We start from the raw sequence: 21011 nt of genomic DNA on the forward strand, positions 1-21011 counted from the left end.
TTAGCAAGCAATCACAGCCTGCAAGTATATAAATACTTAACCATTTTGTATTAAAGCCACGTGTGTTAGTATCACAGCTGTAGCTGCACAGGGGCTGTGACATTTGGGGCATCATCCAGAATGCTGTTCTGGGACCACAGTTGGAATGTGTCAGGGCAGCCTGCCCTGAGATCATCGAGTGCAGAGCTAGAGCAACCACACTGGGTCCACTCAGCCTCTGGAAGCAGCACGCTGGCCGTCAGTGCAAGTCAGTGGCTCTTAGCCATTATGTCACCTGCCACTGCTGATGGCCAGCCTCATGCTGCACATTCAGTTACAGCCAACCATAGCCGCTAGAACACAGAGTTGTCACAAGTAGCAGCATTTGTGTAATGCGCCACTGCTCGGCATACACTGTGCTCTGTCAGCACTGCTGGACAATACTCACACAGATGACCATGGAATACTGCAGCCTCACATTCGCTGCCTGTAATGACCACAGTGGCAAGCTGCAACGAAGTAATAGGGGATTCCTGGCTTTTTGATGGATGCTGCATGCCCCCCCCCCCCCCCTCCATACACACACACACACACACACACACACACACACACACGCACACCATTTCCACCACCACCAAGATTTACTAGTGATAAACTGGAGTAGGTGGCATTTCGTTGGTGAATGGAGCAGATTTTACAGTGGTGACAATTACAAGGGATGGAATCTTGTGGTAGGGATAATGATTTGACTAGGTTGTTGTGGAAGCTAGGAAGATGATGGAAGGTGTATTGGCGTGGGAAGAATATAAGGGAGCAGGATCTCATTTCAGTGTTTGACTAGAGAACAGCAGCATAGCCATGGCAGAGTGATTCATTGAGGTGTTGAAATTCTGGGTAGTACTGGATGACAAATGGTATACTTCTGAGCCATAATCCACCCAGGAGCTGTATTATTCAGAGGGTGAGGTGAGGATACAGCTCACAAGATTTGTTTATGAATTAAGATATGTGTAGTAGTTGCGGGAGAGGAATGCCTTACTATAGAGAGTATTTGTGGGAGATTTGGTGGCGGAGCAAATTTCTATGTTGTAGGTGCCTAGCCCATGGGGGCAGGAGCTTTTGATTTGAAAGGCGTGGTGGCTGTTCAGGTGTGTTGCTTACTTTTATATAGATACAATTTGGATGGGAGCATCAGTGATGTACAAGTTAACATGAAGAAAGGTAGCTTTGAATTTGGAAAAGAACATGTGAAGTTGAGATAGAAAGATTTCAGCTCTTGCAGGAGTTCTTTTTCACCATGAATCCAGAACACACAGATAAAAGAGATAGCATTATAGAATTGAGAGGCTGCATGTATGTGGGAAACTTGTGTGAAACGAGATTGCATTGGTAGTGACAAGGAGGATTCCAGGTATGAGAGAGGTGGAAATGGATTGCAAACATGATATGGTTGATGTGGACTTTTGTGCAGAACAAGTACCACCCAGAATTTCAATGCCTCAATAAATCACTCTGCCAAGGCTATGCTGTTCTCAAGTCAAACCTTGAAATGAGATCCTGTTTCCCTTATATCCTGTGTAATTAGTTGAGGATTAGAGCATTCATATGCTGTTCTCAAGTCAAACCTTGAAATGAGATCCTGCCTCCCTTATATTCTGTGAGATTAGTTGAGGATTAGGGCATTCAGTTTGGGGCAAGGGGATGCCTATAGTTCAATTCTTTTATCTTGGCGGCTCACGCATGCCCGCCCAGACGTGGGAGATTGCTGCGTTGCCAGTTGCACACGACGCACACGTCAAGAGAAGCAGCGCCATAGTATATCATAGTTCACAAGCTTAGGTTTAGGGGGGAGCGCGCAGTTCATGAAGTAAAGCCATCACGGCCGCATTAACCCTTTCGCTGCTACAAAGACGTGCTCCCTGCATTCCACACTGTGCGCGATTTTGTCACTGCACTGCTCGCCTGTGCAGACACATGGTGTTCCGACTGCTTTGACACACTTATCATTCGATTTCACAAAAACTATTTGGCCCAAAAATTTGATTTTTACACATCTTCTTGACTGATACCTTCCCCCCAAAAATGACTTAATTTTGTTTCGATGTTCAATGCAGTTATTATGCAGCATTAAATATAGTAAACCATTGCATGAAATTTTGAAGAGTTTGCAGAGGTAAAAGTCCATAGAGTATACTTTCTGTATGATCGATTTTAGTTGCCTCAATGTTGAGAATGAAATGTGGACAAGATACCTAAATTTCATATAAAATTTTGCTGTATAACAATATCTCATTTAATTTAAGTACCACATAGGTGTCATATGTAATATTGAGAAATATTCCATCTTTTGCGACTGTAACAAAAGTTTTATTTACACCGGGCACATTTGGCTTTATTTTAAAGCACTTCAATCAATCAAAAGGAAGTAGACAAAATACATTAAACAAAATTGTGGACTTACAAAAACATTAGGACTTGAATATACTGTCTATCAGTGAAGTGCTCTGAGCTATGTCAAATATAATTTTTGTGTGTGGCACACACAAACAGCATTTACTTGTTAAAACACTGATCAGCCGACACAAACGTTGAATATTGTGTTACCGCAGCACAAAACTACAAAAGGTGACTTGGCGATGGAGGAGACAAAATACTGTCCACTGAAGAGGCTTCAAAAGAGAGAAACGCGTCTGGTCTAAATAAGTCGCTTATTACAGTTGCAAAAGAGGAATATATTTCAATACCATTGGTAAAACTACGACTGTGGAACAAAAACAAGAAAGAGAACATGAGTACCATTGTGTATGTACCATACCTTTCATTGATTGAAGTGCTTTAAAATAAAGCCAAAAGCGCCTGGTGTAAATAAAACTTTTATTACAGTCGCGAAAGATGGAATATTTCTCAATATTACATACGACACCTATGTGGTACTTAAATTAAATGAGATATTGTTATACTGTAAATTTTATATGAAATTTAGGTATCTTGTCCACATTTCATTCTCAACATTGCGGCAGCTAAAATCGACCATACAGAAAGTATACTCTATGGACTTTTATCTCTGCAAACTCTTCAAAATTTTGTGCAATGGTTTACTACATTTAATGCTGCACAACAACTGCGTTGAACATCGAAAAATTTAGTCATTTATGGGGGGAAGGTATCAGTCAAGAAGATGTGTAAAAATCAAATTTTTGGGCCAGATATTTTTTGTGAAATCAAATGATAAGTGTGTCAAAGCAGTCGGAACACCATGTGTCTGCACAGGCAAGCAGTGCAGTGATGACAAAATCGCGCACAGCGCGGAATGCGGAGAACACGTGTCTGCAGCAGCAAAAGGATTAATGAACAGACAAAGCACTAGAAATTTCAAAAAACTGCATTCAAACGAATAAAATTCGTGAAGTAAGACACTTCGATATTGTTTTTAAATAAAGAAAATATTACGCACCGCACAAGGTTTGAACTCATAACCTTTCGCTTAGTAGCTCAACACCTTAACCGTTATGCTAACACAGCTCACCTGGCAATGAAACTCCATAAGGACTCTAACATGTCACGCAAAATACTGACAAACGCTATTGGTATGACTATGATTTACTCATGCTTCGTCGAAGTACAATAGGAAATAACCAATTACCGCTGTTCTTTATTGCGAAAAAGCGGTTCGTGAGATGGATACAAACACCTTTCCTTGCTATTGCCTTAATTAGGAGTCTTATTGCTTGTTTGGTTTAATTAATTAATAGAATATGAAGCAATTGGTATAAAGAGGTTTTCATAAATGCAATTTTTTTTCCCCGGTAGACTTTCTTTTATACTAACTGTTTGTGAAAACATTTTTTCTTTTTGATTACTTCGTATTATAGAAATGAAATGGTGCAAAGATAAGTTAAGCATCTAAATTCAGGCATACAACAAGGAAAGATGTCCGTACACACCTGCTGTATCATAATACGATATGCTGGCAATTGTTTCTTTCTAAGCAATATGCATATAACACCACATAGTGATTTTCGATTTGCGAAAGTTCATGTTTGATTTGATTGCATCTCTTGCTTTATTTCAGCATGTCAGAAAAGTGAAATAGCCAGTGATTGTGAGAAGGTCAGTGCAGTTTCACCCAGTGCGACAGACAAGGACTGTGAAACTCTGAGTAGCACATTGCATTCAATTTTCCAAACTTAGAAAAATAACACAAGTGCACTTTTAAGTATTGGTCGTTTAAAGTGTTGCAAACTGCAGTGCATACACTCACAACAACTTTTGAAATGGTGGGCTGTGCAATTCTGTGGCTAAAAGCCAGACTCGAAAAGATTCCCCAGTCGCCGGGAAATGTAATGTTACGACCAGTCTGCAACTTAACAGGGCATGTACTGGTATTTTATCAGTGATCTAGGCTGGTATGATCAGAAAACATAAACATATGATTTAATTCTTACTTTCAAGAAGGTGAGACAGTCTCCCTCATGAATGTGTCACACTTACTAATTCCATCTTCTATCATAGACAGCAGCTTCTCGAAACAGGCCATGTCCATCCTCACAAAGTTCCAAAATTCTTGCAGATCTTTGGGCCTCACTTCCTTCATAAGCAATGTAATCTTCTGCCTTTGTTCCTTCTTTTCAGCCAGGGTTGAACTCAACAACGTCCGGCTTTTTGTTTTCGTCGTCGTTCTGCTGTAATCCGAAGATTTACTGTCACTGCCAGGGCAATATCTCCAAAAACAAGTGGGTCCTCCATGTGCAAAATGTAAATTTTGGTATACATGTACCTGTGTAACCAAGTGTCATAATACAAAACTAACTGTAGAGTCGTGTCTGTATATGTGTGGATGGATATGTGTGTGTGTGTGCGAGTGTATACCCGTCCTTTTTTCCCCCTAAGGTAAGTCTTTCCACTCCCGGGATTGGAATGACTCCTTACCCTCTCCCTTAAAACCCAAATCCTGTCGTCTTTCTCTCTCCTTCCCTCTTTCCTGACGAGGCAACCGTTGGTTGCAAAAGCTAGAATTTTGTGTGTATGTTTGTGTTTGTTTGTGTGTCTATCGACGTGCTAGCGCTTTCGTTTGGTAAGTCACATCATCTTTGTTTTTAGATATAAATGTAGAGTCTGTAATTCAGAACAGTAGTAACCTACATAATAGAATAACAATTACTTCATAAATAATCATAAAAAACAATTTCTTATTAAATAGAAACCTTGAGCTCGCATAAATAATTTGAATGAATGATATTCCATTTTGTCACACGGTCCTCCTTGCATTTTGCGCCATAGAACAAACAACTTTACAAGAGAGCAGACAGTTCTATATGGGTTTCGCACGTTATTACTGCCTACTGCGCTTGTGCATCAGGTATATCCCGCGTGGATGGTGTAATAGATGTATGTCAACCAGCATGTAGTTCCAAATATGCACGTTTGGGGTGCAGGTACATAGGTGTATGGTTTATGCAGTGTGTAATAGGGATTTTATAGTGCATGACAGAGGGTTCATGGAGCACTGTTGGCAGTTATCCATTTTCCACTCAGGTGGTGCAAGGAAAAATAATTGTATGTCACTGTGAGAGCCCTGTTATTTCTTGTATTGTCTTGTCATTACAGAGTCCTAATGCAAAATTAAAACTAGAGGTAGTAAAAGCATTCTGGAGACTCTAAATTGCTGGGTATCTAGACTTTGTCAATAGTTTTTCAAGAAAAAAAATCATTTATATTTACTGAGCCTTTGCATGGTACACTGATATTTATCACACTTGTAAGTAACACATCTAGCAGAACACTTGCCTTAAAGGTTTCCTTTAAATCAACAATATTAGGAAAACGATAGATTGTTACTCACTGTAAACATAAACCATTGAAGTGAAGTGCAATAGGCGCAGTGAGAAGACTGTTACACATTATAGTGTTCGGCCGAAGTTTCCTTCAGTAAATAAAACACACACACACACACACACACACACAGAGAGGGAGAGAGAGAGAGAGAGAGAGAGAGAGAGAGAAGCCAGTACACCTAATGCACAGAAATGCTGGTGGTAGTGGCCTTGTGTGTATGAAGTGTACTTGCTCATGTGAATGTGTGTGTGTGTGTGTGTGTGTGTGTGTGTGTGTGTGTGTGTGTGTGTGTGTCTGCAATTTTTCCTAATGTTGTTGATATTCCAACCTGGAGTTCCCATTTTTTGATTTTGCCTAATAGCCTTCCTTTAAATCAGTTTCATGGGATCCCAAACACTTGGCAGTCCTTGTGAATGTGCATTATACTTGGCCTTAATTCTCTCAATAAACCAAATGTAGGCATTTGCCTTCCTCAACAATCTTTACGTGCTCATACCATACAGTTTTGATTTGCAGTGTTACACTTACGAAGAAAGATCTCCAACTTGACCTGATATTTTAACGAACAAAAAGTGCAGGTGAAAGGTATCAGCCCTGGCAGTTGATGCTACTTGAAAGTTTGGGCAAAAAGTCTGATAGTATGCTGTCGTGACATTCTTTATGTACAGCTTTTAAATTTCACGTCCATCAGCCTGGTTGATTGTCAATTACTCCACCCAACTGCAGCCGCTTCATACCTGAGCTCAAAGTACTGTACAGTGAAATAACAACCAAGCCTTCCTATTCGTGAGAATAGACAAGAGGACAGGTAGGTGGACATATGTGCTGCACATATTATGAAATCTTGCTCAAGAACATACATTATTCTATGTGAAATAAAGACAAGTAATGTGAGCTTTCTACATAATGTCCAGACAGTGTTAACAATATTCTTGTATTGATACTCTACAGATATAGATATGCCTCACAAGCCAAATTACTAAACCTAAGTAAATGAAGAATTATTATTAAATGAAGTAAATTATTTTTTATTTAAAATGTAATGATAGCAGTCGCAGTGAAGAAACAGCACATCTCCTGCATTTGTACCTTAAATTAACATTGCCGGCTCTAAAATCCAAAGAAAATAATGACAACAGTGGAGTTAATAATTAAATAGAGCTCCACTGTTTCTTTAATGCAACACTCTTAGTTTCATTCATTTACACTGCATTTATGAATTACAACATAAATATAGGATGTTTATAAATGAATATTGGGGTTTTAACACTTTATAATATTTATGAACCATGGACCTTGCCATTGGTGGGGAGGCTTGCGTGCCTCAACGATACAGATAGCCGTACCGTAGGCGCAACCACAACGGAGGGGTATCTGTAGAGAGGCCAGACAAACGTGTGGTTCCTGAAGAGGGGCAGCAGCCTTTTCAGTAGTTGCAAGGGCAACAGTCTGGATGATTGACTGACCTGGCCTTGCAACATTAACCAAAGCGGCCTTGCTGTGCTGGTACTGCAAATGGCTGAAGGCAAGGGGAAACTACAGCCGTAATTTTTCCCGAGGGCATGCAGCTTTACTGTATGATTAAATGATGATGGCGTCCTCTTGGGTAAAATATTCCAGAGGTAAAATAGTCCCCCATTCGGATCTCTGGGCGGGGACTTCTCAAGAGGACGCAGTCATCAGGAGAAAGAAAACTGGCGTTCTACGGATCGGAGCGTGGACTGTCAGATCCCTTAATCGGGCAGGTAGCTTAGAAAATTTAAAAAGGGAAATGGATAGGTTAAAGTTAGATATAGTGGGAATTAGTGAAGTTCGATAGCAGGAGGAACAAGACTTTTGGTCAGGTGAATACAGGATTATAAATACAAAATCAGATAGGGGTAATGCAGGAGTAGGTTTAATAATGAATAAAAAAATAGTAGTATGCTAGGAGTAAGCTACTACAAACAGCATAGTGAACGCATAATTGTGGCCAAGATAGACACGAAGCCCACACCTACTACAGTAGTACAAGTTTATATGCCAACTAGCTCTGCAGATGATGAAGAAATTGATGAAATGTATGATGAGATAAAAGAAATTATTCAGGTAGTGAAGGGAGATGAAAATTTAATAGTCATGGGTGACTGGAATGCGAGAGTAGGAAAAGGGAAAGAAGGAAACAGAGTAAGTGAATATGGATTGGGGCTAAGAAATGAAAGAGGAAGCCGCCTGGTAGAATTTTGCGCAGAGCATAACTTAATCATAGCTAACAGTTGGTTCAAGAATCATAAAAGAAGGGTGTATACATGGAGGAATCCTGGAGATACTAAAAGGTATCAGATAGATTATATAATGGTAAGACAGAGATTTAGGAACCAGGTTTTAAATTGTAAGACATTTCCAGGGGCAGATGTGGACTCTGACCACAATCTATTGCTTATGAACTGTAGATTAAAACTGAAGAAACTGCAAAATGGTGAAAATTTAAGGAGATGGGACCTGGATAAACTGGCTAACCAGAGGTTGTACAGAGTTTCAGGGAGAGCATAAGGGAACAATTGACAGGAATGGGGGAAAGAAATAAGGTAGAAGAAGAATGGGTAGCTTTGAGGGATGAAATAGTGAAGGCAGCAGAGGATCAAATAGGTAAAAAGACAAGGGCTAGCAGAAACCCTTGGGTAATAGAAGAAATATTGAATTTAATTGACGAAAGGAGAAAATATAAAAATGCAGTAAATGAAGCAGGCAAAAAGGAATACAAACGTCTCAAAAATGAGATCGACAGGAAGTGCCAAATGGCTAAACAGGGATGGCTAGAGGACAAATGTAAGGATGTAGAGGCTTATCTCACTAGGGGTAAGATAGATACTGCCTACAGGAAAATTAAAGAGACCTGTGGAGAAAAGAGAACCACTTGTATGAATATCAAGAGCTCAGATGGAAACCCAGTTCTAAGCAAAGAAGGGAAAGCAGAAAGGTGGAAGGAGTATATAGAGGGTCTGTACAAGGGCAATGTTCTTGAGGACAATATTATGGAAATGGAAGAGGATGTAGATGAAGATGAAATGGGAGATACGATACTGCGTCAAGAGTGTGACAGAGCACTGAAGGACCTGAGTCGAAACAAGGCCCCCGGAGTAGACAGCATTCCATTAGAACTACTGATGGCCTTGGGAGAGCCAGTCCTGACAAAACTATACCATCTGGTGAGCAAGATTTATGAGACAGGCGAAATACCCTGAGACTTCAAGAAGAATATAATAATTCCAATCCCAAAGAAAGCAGGTGTTGACAGATGTGAAAAGTACCGAACAATCAGTTTAATAAGTCACTGCTGCGAATTCTTTACAGACGAATGGAAAAACTGATAGAAGCCGACCTCGGGGAAGATCAGTTTGGATTCCGTAGAACTGTTGGAACACGTGAGGCAATACTGACCCTACGACTTATCTTAGAAGAAAGATTAAGGAAAGGCAAACCTACGTTTCTAGCATTTGTAGACTTAGAGAAAGCTTTTGACAATGTTGATTGGAATAGTCTCTTTCAAATTCTGAAGGTGGCAGGGGTAAAATACAGGGAGCGAAAGGCTATTTACAATTTGTACAGAAAGCAGATGGCAGTTATTAGAGTCGAGGGGTATGAAAGGGAAGCAGTGGTTGGGACGGGAGTGAGACAGGGTTGTAGCCTGTCCCGGATGTTATTCAATCTGTATATTAAGCAAGCAATAAAGGAAACAAAAGAAAAGTTCGGAGTAGGTATTAAAATCCATGGAGAAGAAATAAAAACTTTGAGGTTCGCCGGGACTTGGAAGAGCAGTTGAACGGAATGGACAGTGACTTGAAAGGAGGATGTAAGATGAACATCAACAAAATCAAAATGAGGATAATGGAATGTAGTCGAATTAAGTCGGGTGATGCTGAGGGTATTAGATTAGGAAATGAGACACTTAAAGTAGTAAAGGAGTTTTGCTATTTGGGGAGCAAAATAACTGATGATAGTCGAAGTAGAGGATATAAAATGTAGACTGGCAATGGCAAGAAAAGCATTTCTGAAGAAGAGAAATTTGTTAACATCTAGCATAGATTTAAATGTTAGGAAGTTGTTTCTGAAAGTATTTGTATGGAGTGTAGCCATGTATGGAAGTGAAACGTGGGCGATAAACAGTTTAGACAAAAAGAGAATAGAAGCTTTTGAAATGTGGTGCTACAGAAGAATGCTGAAGATTAGGTGGGTAGATCACATAACCAATGAGGAGGTATTGAATAGAATTGGGGAGAAGAGTAGCTTGTGGCACAACTTGACTAGAAGAAGGGATCAGTTGGTAGGACATGTTCTGAGGCAGCAAGGGATCACCAATTTAGTATTGGAGGGCAGTGTGGAGGGTAAAAATGGTAGAGGGAGACCAAGAGATGAATACACTAAGCAGATTCAGAAGGATGTAGGCTGCAGTAGGTACTGGGAGATGAAGAAGCTTGCACAGGATAGAGTAGCATGGAGAGCTGCATCAAACCAGTCTCAGGACTGAAGACCACAACAACAACATTAAACTTACAGTTATAAATGATATATCAAATGAAAGAGCAACTCGAACAGTTTTACCAAGAACCTTATAAATGTTCAATGTGAGCACCATTTGTCACATGGCACACATCAGTTCTATAGCCAAGTTCGTCCCAAACGTTGATAAATGTGTCATCAGTGATTGTAGCAACAGCTGCTTCAATCCGGTTTCTTAATTCAGGGAGGTCTGCTGGTAGCGGAGGCACGTACACACAATCCTTGATGAAATCTCAAAGAACAAAAACCGCATGGCGCTAGGTCGGGTGAATGTGGAGGCCATGCAAAGCAATCCCTGTCATTGGGCCCCTTGCGGCCTATCCAGTGCTTGGGTATAGTGAAGTTCAACCAATTCTAGCGGATTGCGGTGGAAACATTGCGCACTGCGCATGCCCACTGGGGCCAAACAACTGTTTGAGTTGCTCTTTCATTTGACATATCATTTATAACTGTAAGTTTAATGTAATAAATATTATAAAGTTTTAAAACCCCAATATTCATTTATAAACACTCTGTATATTCAAAGAAATGAGATCTCTGGCATAAGCTACAGGATAAAAACCACATTTTAATATAATGAACAAAGCATGTCACAGCATTATTTCATAAACCTCTTACTCACTCCAGTGTACAATACTTTGCACCATATTTGGTAGCTGCATTGGGGTGGAGCAAGTGACAAACTATCAGTCCATGTAAAATTTAAAAGCCATACTTTGGATACCTCATAAGTGTGTATTATCAGAATTATGGCCCATATTTTCGCATGGTTCAATTTCTGGAGTTGATATCTTGAAAGTGTGCTTTTTCCCACTTGAGATGGTGACGTTTCCTTGTTAGATATTTCATCAACATACTGAGTTGAGTGTTTAAATACAGTGGGAATGTTTCTCATTATGATCATCATTAACTTAAATTTATGGACATTTGAAGCAAACGGCAATTACTTGCGCAATATAGAAATTTTGTCCAAGTCATTCTGAATTATCTTAATTCTTTCAGCCACAAGGCTTTTTCATACACATCAATATCATTTTCAAATAGTACCAGATTGTTGTATATGGTATCTACTGAATCATTTATGTGTGCAGGTAAATCACTCCCAATCAAACATGGACCTTACAGAAGTGGCGTGCGTTCTTCAGTAATACAGATAGCTGTACCACAGGTGCAACCACATTGGAGGGATATTCGTGGAGAGGCAGCTGTCTTTTCAGCAGTTGCAGGGACAGCAGCCCAGATGATCGAGTGATTACTGATCTGCAGTAGTAACACTAGTCAACATAGCCTTGCCATGTTGGCAAATGGCCGAAAGCAAGAGGAAACTACATACATATATCTGCTAAGGCAATACAGCTCAACTGTATATCTTATAGACATGCATATTCAAATACACAGAGATGTAAGCAGGCAGAATACTGTGCTGCAATCGGCAGTGCCTGTATAAGACAACAAGTGTCTGGCCAATTGTTAGATCGGTTACTGCTGCTACAATGGTGGGCTAATCAAGATTTAAGTGAGTTTGAACATGATGTTATTATCAGCGCATTAGCGATGGCACACAGCATCTCTGAGATAGCGATGAAGTGGTGATTTTCCCGTACGACCCTTTCACGAGTGTACCACGAAAATCAGGAATCCAGTAAAACATCAAATCTCCAACATCACTGCAGCCGGAAAAAGATCCTGCAAGAATGGGACTGAAGAGACTCATTCAGTGTGACAGAAGTGCAACCTGTCTGTAAATTGCTGCAGATTTCAATGCTGGGCCATCAAGTGCCAGTGTGCAAACCTTTCAATGAAACATAATCAGTATGGGCTTTTGGAGCCAAAGGCCCGCTCGTGTACCCTACATGACTGCACGACACAAAGCTTTACACCTCGCCTGGGACCATCAACACCGACACTGGACTGTTGATGATTGGAAACATGTTTCTTGTTTTGAATATTATCGAGTGGATGGATGTGTACAGGTATGCAAACTACACCATGAATCCATGGACACTGCATGTCAGCAAGGAACTGTTCAAGCTGGTGGAGGCTCTGTAATGATGTGGGACATGTGCAGTTAAAGTGACATGGGACCCCCGGTACATCCAGATACGACTCTGACAAGCGACACATACGTAAGCATCCTTTCTGATCACCTGCATCCATTCATGTCCATTGTACTTTCTGATGGACTTGGAAAATTCCAGCAGGAGAGTGCAACACCCCACACAGCCAGAATTGCTACACAGTTGTTCCATGAACACTCTTCTGAGTTTAAACATTTCCACTGGTCACAAAACTCCCCAGACACAAACATTATTGAGCATATCTGGGATGCCTTGCAACATGCTGTTCAGAAGAGATCTCCATCCCCTCGTACTCTTACATATTTATGGACAGCCCTGCAGGATTCATGGTGTAAGCTTCCTCCAGCACTACTTCAGACATTAGTAGAGTCCATGCCAAGCTATTTTGCGGCACTTCTGCATGCTCTCGGGGGCCCTACACTATATTAGGCAGGTTTACCAGTTTCTTTGGCTCTTCAGTGTAGATATAGTGGGAATTAGTGAAGTGTGGCAGTAGGAAGTACATGACTTATGGTTTGATGAATACAAGGTTATCAATATGAAATCAAATAGGGGTAATGCTGGAGTAATCTAATAGGTAATAAGAAATTTGTGTGCGATACTCTGACAGCATAGTGAACACATCATATCCGAGATATACTGCCAGACCAATAATAATAATAATAATAAAATTTAACTTTGCAGTTTGAGAAAGTACGTGATCTTACTGTAGTCGTTACAAACTTGACATATAACTTGGCAGTGTGACCCCATTTACCAGTATGATATTGCACCCTCTCTCCCCTGGATGCCTGCACTGATTTGGTTGGGAAGGATTTCATAAAGCTGATGTATCCTCTCCTGGGGCAAGCTGGCTCGCAACTGTTGTAACTGGTACTTGATGCGATAGAGACTGGTAGTGGGAGGGAGTTGATGTCCAAGCTGGCACCACACATGTTCTGGTGGAGACACATTTGAGGATTTTGCTGGACACAGAAGTATCTCAGCGCCACACAAGCAGTACATGGAGATGTATGCCATGTGTGGATGAACATTGTCCTATTTAAAAATGGCACCACAATACTGTAACATGAGAAGTAATGCATGCAGTCAGATGTCTGTGACATACCATTGTGCTCTTAAAGTTCCTTCAGTGACTACCAGCTGTGGCCTTAAGTCATACTCTATGACTTCCCACACTTGGTTGTCAGAAGTAGTGCAGCTCTGCCTCTCCAAAACATTGGAAGAATTGGACCTCTCGCAGGTCGCTGATGGTGGTCATCTGAGGTAGTACAGGACTGTGATTTATCACTGAATAAAGTGCAACACCATTCGTCAGTTGTCCATGCTTCCCAGTCATGGTACCACTCCAGTTGCAGCTGTTTGTTTTGTGGTGTTAATGGCAGCCTTACACATGGGACAGTAATTCCCTAGTCGGGCTGGTGCTAGTCTCCAACTGGTGGTGCAGGATGACACAGAATGTTGCAGGGAGTCAAGTACTTATTCTTGGATAGCAGTTGCCTTTCTGAAAGTATTTATATGAACGATAGCCATATACGGAAGTGAAACATAGATCATAAACAGTTTAGAGAAGAAGAGAATGGGAGCTTCTGAAATGTGGTGCTACAGAAGAATGCTGAAGATTAGATGGGTACATCATGTAACTAATAAGGAGGTACTGAATAGAATTGGGGAGAAAAGAAATTTGTGAAGCAACCTGACTAGAAGAAGGGATCGGTTGATAGGACACATTTTGAGACATCAAGGGATCACAATTTAGTACTGGAGGGAAGTGTGGGGGGTAAAAATTGTAGGGGGAGACAAAGATATGAATACAGTAAGCAGATTCAGAACATGTAGGTTGCAGTGGTTATTCAGAGATGAAGAGCGTTACACAGATAGAGTTGCATGGAGAGCTGCATCAAACCAGTATTGGGACCAAAGACAACAACAACAAGGGAAGAAAATATATTTAATCCATTGGCATAATGATGAGTGCGTAAACTTTCCAACAGATTTGCATAATATTCCCACCAGAAAAGCTTCTAATTAACATCACAGAAGTGGAAATCTTAACCAGAAAAGAAAGGCAAGTCAGTATTCATACAGAAAATTCTGTTCATTTCAACTAAATTACTATTCATCTTTAAGAGGTTCCAATTCATGGTACGATTCGTGTACAGTTTGATTATCAATAAAGCACAATGTCAAACGTTCCAATGCTGATGAGTGAATTTAAAAGAATCATTTTTCTAGCATGGACAACTATACATGGTGTCTTCACATGTTGTGCAAGACCTAAAATTATTCCTGAAAGCATAACACAAAATGTAGTTTTTAAGAACACTGAATAAGTTACATACTATACAAATGAGATGATCACTTCAACTTCTTCTTCTTCTTCTTCTTTTTTTTCTTCCTTTCTTTTTTCCCCAGGAAACAAACGAGGATAAAAGACAAAGCAAATCTGAATGAGAAACCTGCTGTGTAATCTTTCATTACATACATTATGTTGAAGATGTTATTCCTATCTATCATGTGTGGTTGCAATAAAATGCTAATAGTTTTTTCTGTCCAAGCCTACAGTAAATTTCAGGCCAATTTGACATTGTTGCTTGCTACTTTCATGGTGTTGCAGTTTTAAAAACCAGCAGTGAACATGCAGCCATGAGTGCCTTTCTCTACCTCCCAAAGACACTTGTGCTGGACACTTGAGCATTTCCAGGAGATTAATCTGTTTCTAAGTAATGGTAGTATTTAAAATCACTGTTGACCTGCTTGTACTCCGGCTTTGTACACTTAGAACATTCAAGCACGACGGCCCTGTTTCTTGAGGTTTCACACTGAAATTTTTTGGGAGAAGGAGGGGGATTGGACAATAGCAGTAGGGTGTTCCTTTCTTTTAAAGTGATTTTTATAATTCCCAAGGAATTTGAAAATATTTTTTGTGTAGTTTTGATGCGCAAAGAGAGAGATTCATTTTTATATAACTTCTTTATAATGCAATGTCATTTTGGCAAAAGATTGTTTGCAGACTAATTTTGGACAAATTTCTAAGCAATCATTATTCATATTAATGATTGTTGATGTCCAAGAGCCTCTACTTTTTACAAATATTAAGACAAACTGTATTTTTTCGAGAGGAGGAATCCCCTGTACCTGAATGTGACTGCATGACATGAATGTTTTTGAGTGGTGTAGTTCTGTGATCTTCATAAGATATTTGAGATTATTAAATATTTTGTTTTGTTTTTGTTTTCTAGATAACCTCTCTTTCTTGCTGGAGAGTTTGAAGTCCGGGAATAAAAGATCAAAATCTGTCATATTTGTAATTGATGAGTTCGATTTGTTTTGCAATCGAGAAAATCAGTCATTAATATACAGCCTCTTTGATGTTGCACAGGCAGCACATGTAAGTACTGAGCTATATGTCCAAGATTACCTCATGGTTTGTGTTTTATCGTGTGCTAAATAGTGACTGCTTTCGCGGTTTACAGATGTGGCTGTTATTAGTTTGGTCTAATTTTTCAATGTTACATTTAATTTATTATTTTTAAGAGACAACAAAATTAAAAGTTTCGTAATGTTTAGATCAGAGGTGTGAACTGATAACTAAAATAAACAGAAATATTTACAAGGCAATGTATGTGTTGTTTTAAATTGTAATCCTACATACTTAGTGCTTTTGCTCTTCACCTTCAGTCTGACAATTAGTGAGAGAACATTGGTAACAGGAATGTGCAACATAGTTGAGCATAATTTTAAAGTTCAGAATCAAGTATCTGGGGAAAGGAAGCTTAAATGAAAATAGAATTGATTTGTTTTCTATTGGCTCTTTCTGTAAGCATCCTGTGCAATCACAAGTGAATACGAAAGATTATTTAGTGTCCTTTGTCTCCATGCAGTATGCTTCAAATTTCTTGATTGTTTACTTATGTTTTCAGACTCCTCTGTGTCTCCTTGGTATTACATCTTATTATCATGTTTTGGATTTGCTGGAGGAACGAGTCAAATCTCGTTTCTCAAGACGACAACTATTACTTCATGGTGCAGGAGGTCCAGATGGTTTGAAATCGCGTTACAGGCATCTGCAGCAACTTCTGTATTTGCCACAACGTCTGTGTCTATTGGACATCCAATCATCTTTCCTAGAGCAGTGGAACTCAAATCTAGCAAAGATTTGTGAGGACAGAAGAGTACAGGACATTATTTTTCAACAGCATCAGACAGACACAAGCGATAGCTATTTCCGTAACTTTTTGGTAAGATAATTATACTTTGTAATGTAAGTACAGCCATCAGCACATGGACCTTGCTGCCAAACGTCAAGAGCATGCAGGGTTCAGTGCGCTGCTGAACACTCAGAAATGATGAGACTTGTGCATACGGTATGTGGGCCCCATTGTGGTACGCGTGATAGCGAGGCCCTCCAGCGGCAGTTGTCAGCTGTATCTGGCTTATAAATCACACTGTTAATGAAATGGATGGGCGTAAAATTCCCATATTAGCTCTATTAAAATGTAATTTTCTCCTTGTCCATATGCTAGTCATGTTGGTCTGCGTGCAGTATACATAAGTAAAATCTTCAATATCTGTGAAAATGTTATAAGGCAAAAAGGAAACTACCAAGTCCAGTCAATGAGGACATCGGCTTATGTAAGTTACATTACAAATAGTGTGATACAAATTTAGAATAGTTCTCCAGATCAGATAAAAATTATTTGACCATTCTCACTTTTTAGTAAATCCTAAGGTTATTCTTACTTGATCACTGTTCCTTCTCAGTAGCAGAATCTCTACATGTGAATTACAAAACTTAAAAGAAAAAAGGGCAAAATATCTTTCTGCAAGTAGTGCAAGGTGCCGTGTAGATTAAGCCAATCGAACAAACTCGCCCCTCAAAAAGAACTCCCCTATATTTACATTACATCAAATATTATAGTATGTACTTATGTTAAACTAATAAGGAAATATCAGAACCTGTTAAAAAAGCGAAAGTTAGAAGAAAAAATATTTGAGATCAGTGGGAGGCAAGCCACCAAATCTTCTAATTTATGAAATGAAACTATAATGCTACTCATTACATTACCATGACCTCACACGTTAAAGCATGACATTAGCTTGTTACCATGACCTGAAAGCTTTAACTGTAGCTACATTACTAATTGAAATTAATTATAACAAATTGTACCGAGAACAATTCATTTTTAATGGATCATCAGCATGCTGTTGATTTCAAATGGCCTACTCTCATAATATGCAAATTACAATAGTTCTTTTACAACGAATATGATGGTTCTTGTAATTTTATTACAACAAATCATACAATTATCGGAGGGTGTTCGAGAGCTCCCCAGTTTGCTGGTGCCTATAAATGATATATATACATATGGGCTTCAACCTAAAGCCACTATGGCGTTTTGCGACTCTTGAGAGATGGCATGCAAGTGACAGAGATGGCGATCTTCCATCTTATTGGTCAATGTTCAGCCGACATTCGGGATATCTGCCATGCTAGATACTGCTTTGGACATTCAGAAAGGTTTCCCAACGTACTATTCCATGCTATGACGTGAGAAACTCTCAACGCTCATTGTTCAGATGCACAGTCCGTGTGCTGATGGCTTTACTATGTATCTTTGGAATAAGATGTAAGAAAAAAATTTCAGTGAGCTTTGATTTTCAGTTTGGTTAGAATTTACTTTTTTAACTCACTGATCACCTCTTCACATTCTCATAAGAATTGTCACAGTTCAACTTTTACTAGAAAATAGCACTGACTTTATATATGCAGAGTTGTGGAATTTCCAGTTGAACATTACACATATATTCACATATGAATTATCCTCTTAAAGGCCTTTGAACTGGAAAGTAAAATTTGTTTCCCATTTTTTCATCGCTTTTTTACACCTACATCTATACTCTGCCAATGACCATGAGGTGCACGGCAGAGGGTATGCCCCATTGTACCAGTTATTAGGATTTCTTCCTGTGAACAATTGATTGAATACTGCTGTGCGTGCAGTAATTATTCTAATCTTATCCTCACAATCCCTATGTGAACGATACTTAGGGGGTTGTAGTATATCCCTACAGTAATAATTTAGAGCCGATTCTTGAAAACCTGTTAATAGACTTTCTCAGAATAGTTTGTCTTGTTTCCAAGATTCTGCCATTTCAGTTCCTTCAGAATCTCTGTGACACTCTCCCATTAATTAAACAAACCTGTGACCATTCATGCTGCTCTTCTCTGTGTAGCCAGCCGCTGTGGCCGAGCGGTTCTAGGCACTTCAGTCCGGAACCGCACTGCTGCTATGGTTGCAGTTTCGAATCCTGCCTTGGGCATGAATGTGTGTGATGTCCTTAGGTTAGTTAGGTTTAAGTAGTTCTTAGTCTAGGGGACTGATGACCTCAGATGTTAAGTCCCATAGTGCTTAGAGCCATTTGAACCATTTCTCTGTATACATTCAATATTCCCTGTTAGTCCTATCTGCTATGAGTCCCACACACTTGAGCAATATACAAGGATGCGCCACATGAGTGATTTGTAAGCAATCTCTTTAGTAGACCAATTACACTTCTCCAGTACTCTACCAATAAACTGAAGTCTACCGCTTGATTTACCCACAACTGAACCTATGTGATCATTCCATTTCATATCCCTACAAAGTGTTACACCCAGGTATGTGTATGAGTTGGCAGATTCCAACAGTGACTCATTGATATTATAGTCACAGGATACTACGGTTTTTTGTTTTGTGAAGTGCACAGTTTTACATTTTTGAACATTTAGAGCGAGTTTCCAATCTGTGTACCATGTTGGAGTCTTATCAAGATCTGACTGACTGTTATGCAGCTTCTCTCGAGATGGTACTACATTATAGATAACTTGTATCATCTGCAAAAAGCCTGATTTTACTATTAAAATTGTCTGCAAGGTCATTATTATACCACGTGAACAGCAAGGTTTCCAGCACACTTCCCTGGGGCACACCTGAAATTATTTCTACATCTGTCAATGACTCTCCATGCAAGATAACATGCTGTGTCCTCCCTAGCAAAAAGTCCACAATCCAGTCACAAATTTCACATGATACATCATATAGTTGTACTTTTGAAAATAAGCATAGGTGTGGTACTGAGTCAGATGTTTTTCAGAAATCAAGAAACACTGAGTCTAGCTGGTTGCCTTGATTCAAAGCTTTTAGTATGTCGTATGATATAAGTGCAAGTTGTGTTTCACATGATCAATTTTTTCAAAAACCGTGCTGGTTGGCATTGAGGAGGTCATTCTGTTCAAGATACCTCATTATGTTTGAGCTCATCTAAGATTCTACAACAAATTGATGTCAAGGATATTTTATGGTAGTTTTGTGGATCATTTCTACTACCCTTCTTGTAGACAAGTATGACCTTTGCCTTTTTCGAAGAACTGGGCACAGTTTTTTGTTAGAGGGATTTACAATAGATCATGGTTTACCAGGCCAATGTTCATTCTCAGGGCTTCAGTTTAGTGTAAGACCCTTCATTTGGATTTCAGCATGCCAAAAATGTGTATTTGCAGATGTTGTTCATTTCTTTTGTATTTGACATAATTAAAAGTGAATTCCCACGTGGAAGGATAAGCTGAAAGATTAATGACTTTCTGAGGCTTCAGATGTTCTGCTCCCCAACCCCGCAGTGGTCGATCCTACGCACATGGGCGACGGATCACGCAGTCAGGTGGACCACGCCCTGGTAGTGAAGTAATCACACTCATCTTTTCAATTTACTGCTTTCTCAGACCTGACTCAAACACTCTTTTATGGAACTGTTATGGCTACTATTGCCAATTGCATGAATGCATCATTTAGTGGCTTCTTACTCTGTAATTGGCATAGTGCTTCAGGAAACACGGTTTAAGGCAACACACCTCCCTGCTCTGAAAAACTACAAACTCTACTGTACCAGTTGCATTAATGTCGAGAGAGTGTCTGATGGGGTCCATATCCCTATACACTTAGATATTTTCAGTGAGCAGGTGCCTCTTACTGCTGCACTATAGGCCGTGGCCATTATTGTCTACCTGTCAGTTCAGATGACAATAGATAATGTTTGTCTACCCCCAGATGAACCTTTCCATTATCAAAAGCCATTCAAGTTAGTGGCACAGCTCCCTGCCCCCTTCTTGTTATTGGGGGACTTCAATGTCCATAATCCTCTGTGGGGTGGTGACACTAAGTCTCACAGAGGCCAAGTGCTAGAACATCTCCTTTCAGAATTGGACCTCTGTCTACTCCACACTGGAGCTGCAACCTACTTCAGTGCGGCCCATGGAATATTTTCAACTATTGATCTCACAGTTTGCAGCCCAAGTATCTTACCCATGAGTGTTGGGAGCAATATGTCTCATCTATGCAATGCTACACTCCGTCATCCAAGTTTTAAATGCCAAAGGTTTGGACACATGTCCCCCTATTGTTCTAATGAGGCTAAACTCTACCACATTTGTGACTATCCACCACCCATGGTATCCTTTTCAATGGTAACATTTGCACTGACTCCGTGTACTTGCCGAGTGTTTAGTGACACACTTCGCTGAAGTGTCAGCTTGCACTAATT

At 39.8% G+C, this 21011-nt stretch overlaps 1 protein-coding gene across 3 annotated transcripts in view; it reads left to right on the forward strand.

The window, feature by feature from the left end:
* The window catches only part of LOC126162543 (origin recognition complex subunit 4), a 90445-nt gene that overhangs the window by 11084 nt on the left and 58350 nt on the right, over positions 1 to 21011 (forward strand). For all 3 annotated transcript variants that reach the window (XM_049919123.1, XM_049919124.1, XM_049919125.1), the window contains exons 4-5: positions 15674 to 15822; positions 16355 to 16672. In XM_049919123.1, the coding sequence (XP_049775080.1) occupies positions 15674 to 15822; positions 16355 to 16672 (467 nt within the window). The remainder of the gene's footprint in view (positions 1 to 15673; positions 15823 to 16354; positions 16673 to 21011) is intronic.

This window comes from Schistocerca cancellata, chromosome 2 (genome assembly GCF_023864275.1).
Source record: "Schistocerca cancellata isolate TAMUIC-IGC-003103 chromosome 2, iqSchCanc2.1, whole genome shotgun sequence".
In the NCBI taxonomy this organism is placed as follows: domain Eukaryota; kingdom Metazoa; phylum Arthropoda; class Insecta; order Orthoptera; family Acrididae; genus Schistocerca; species Schistocerca cancellata.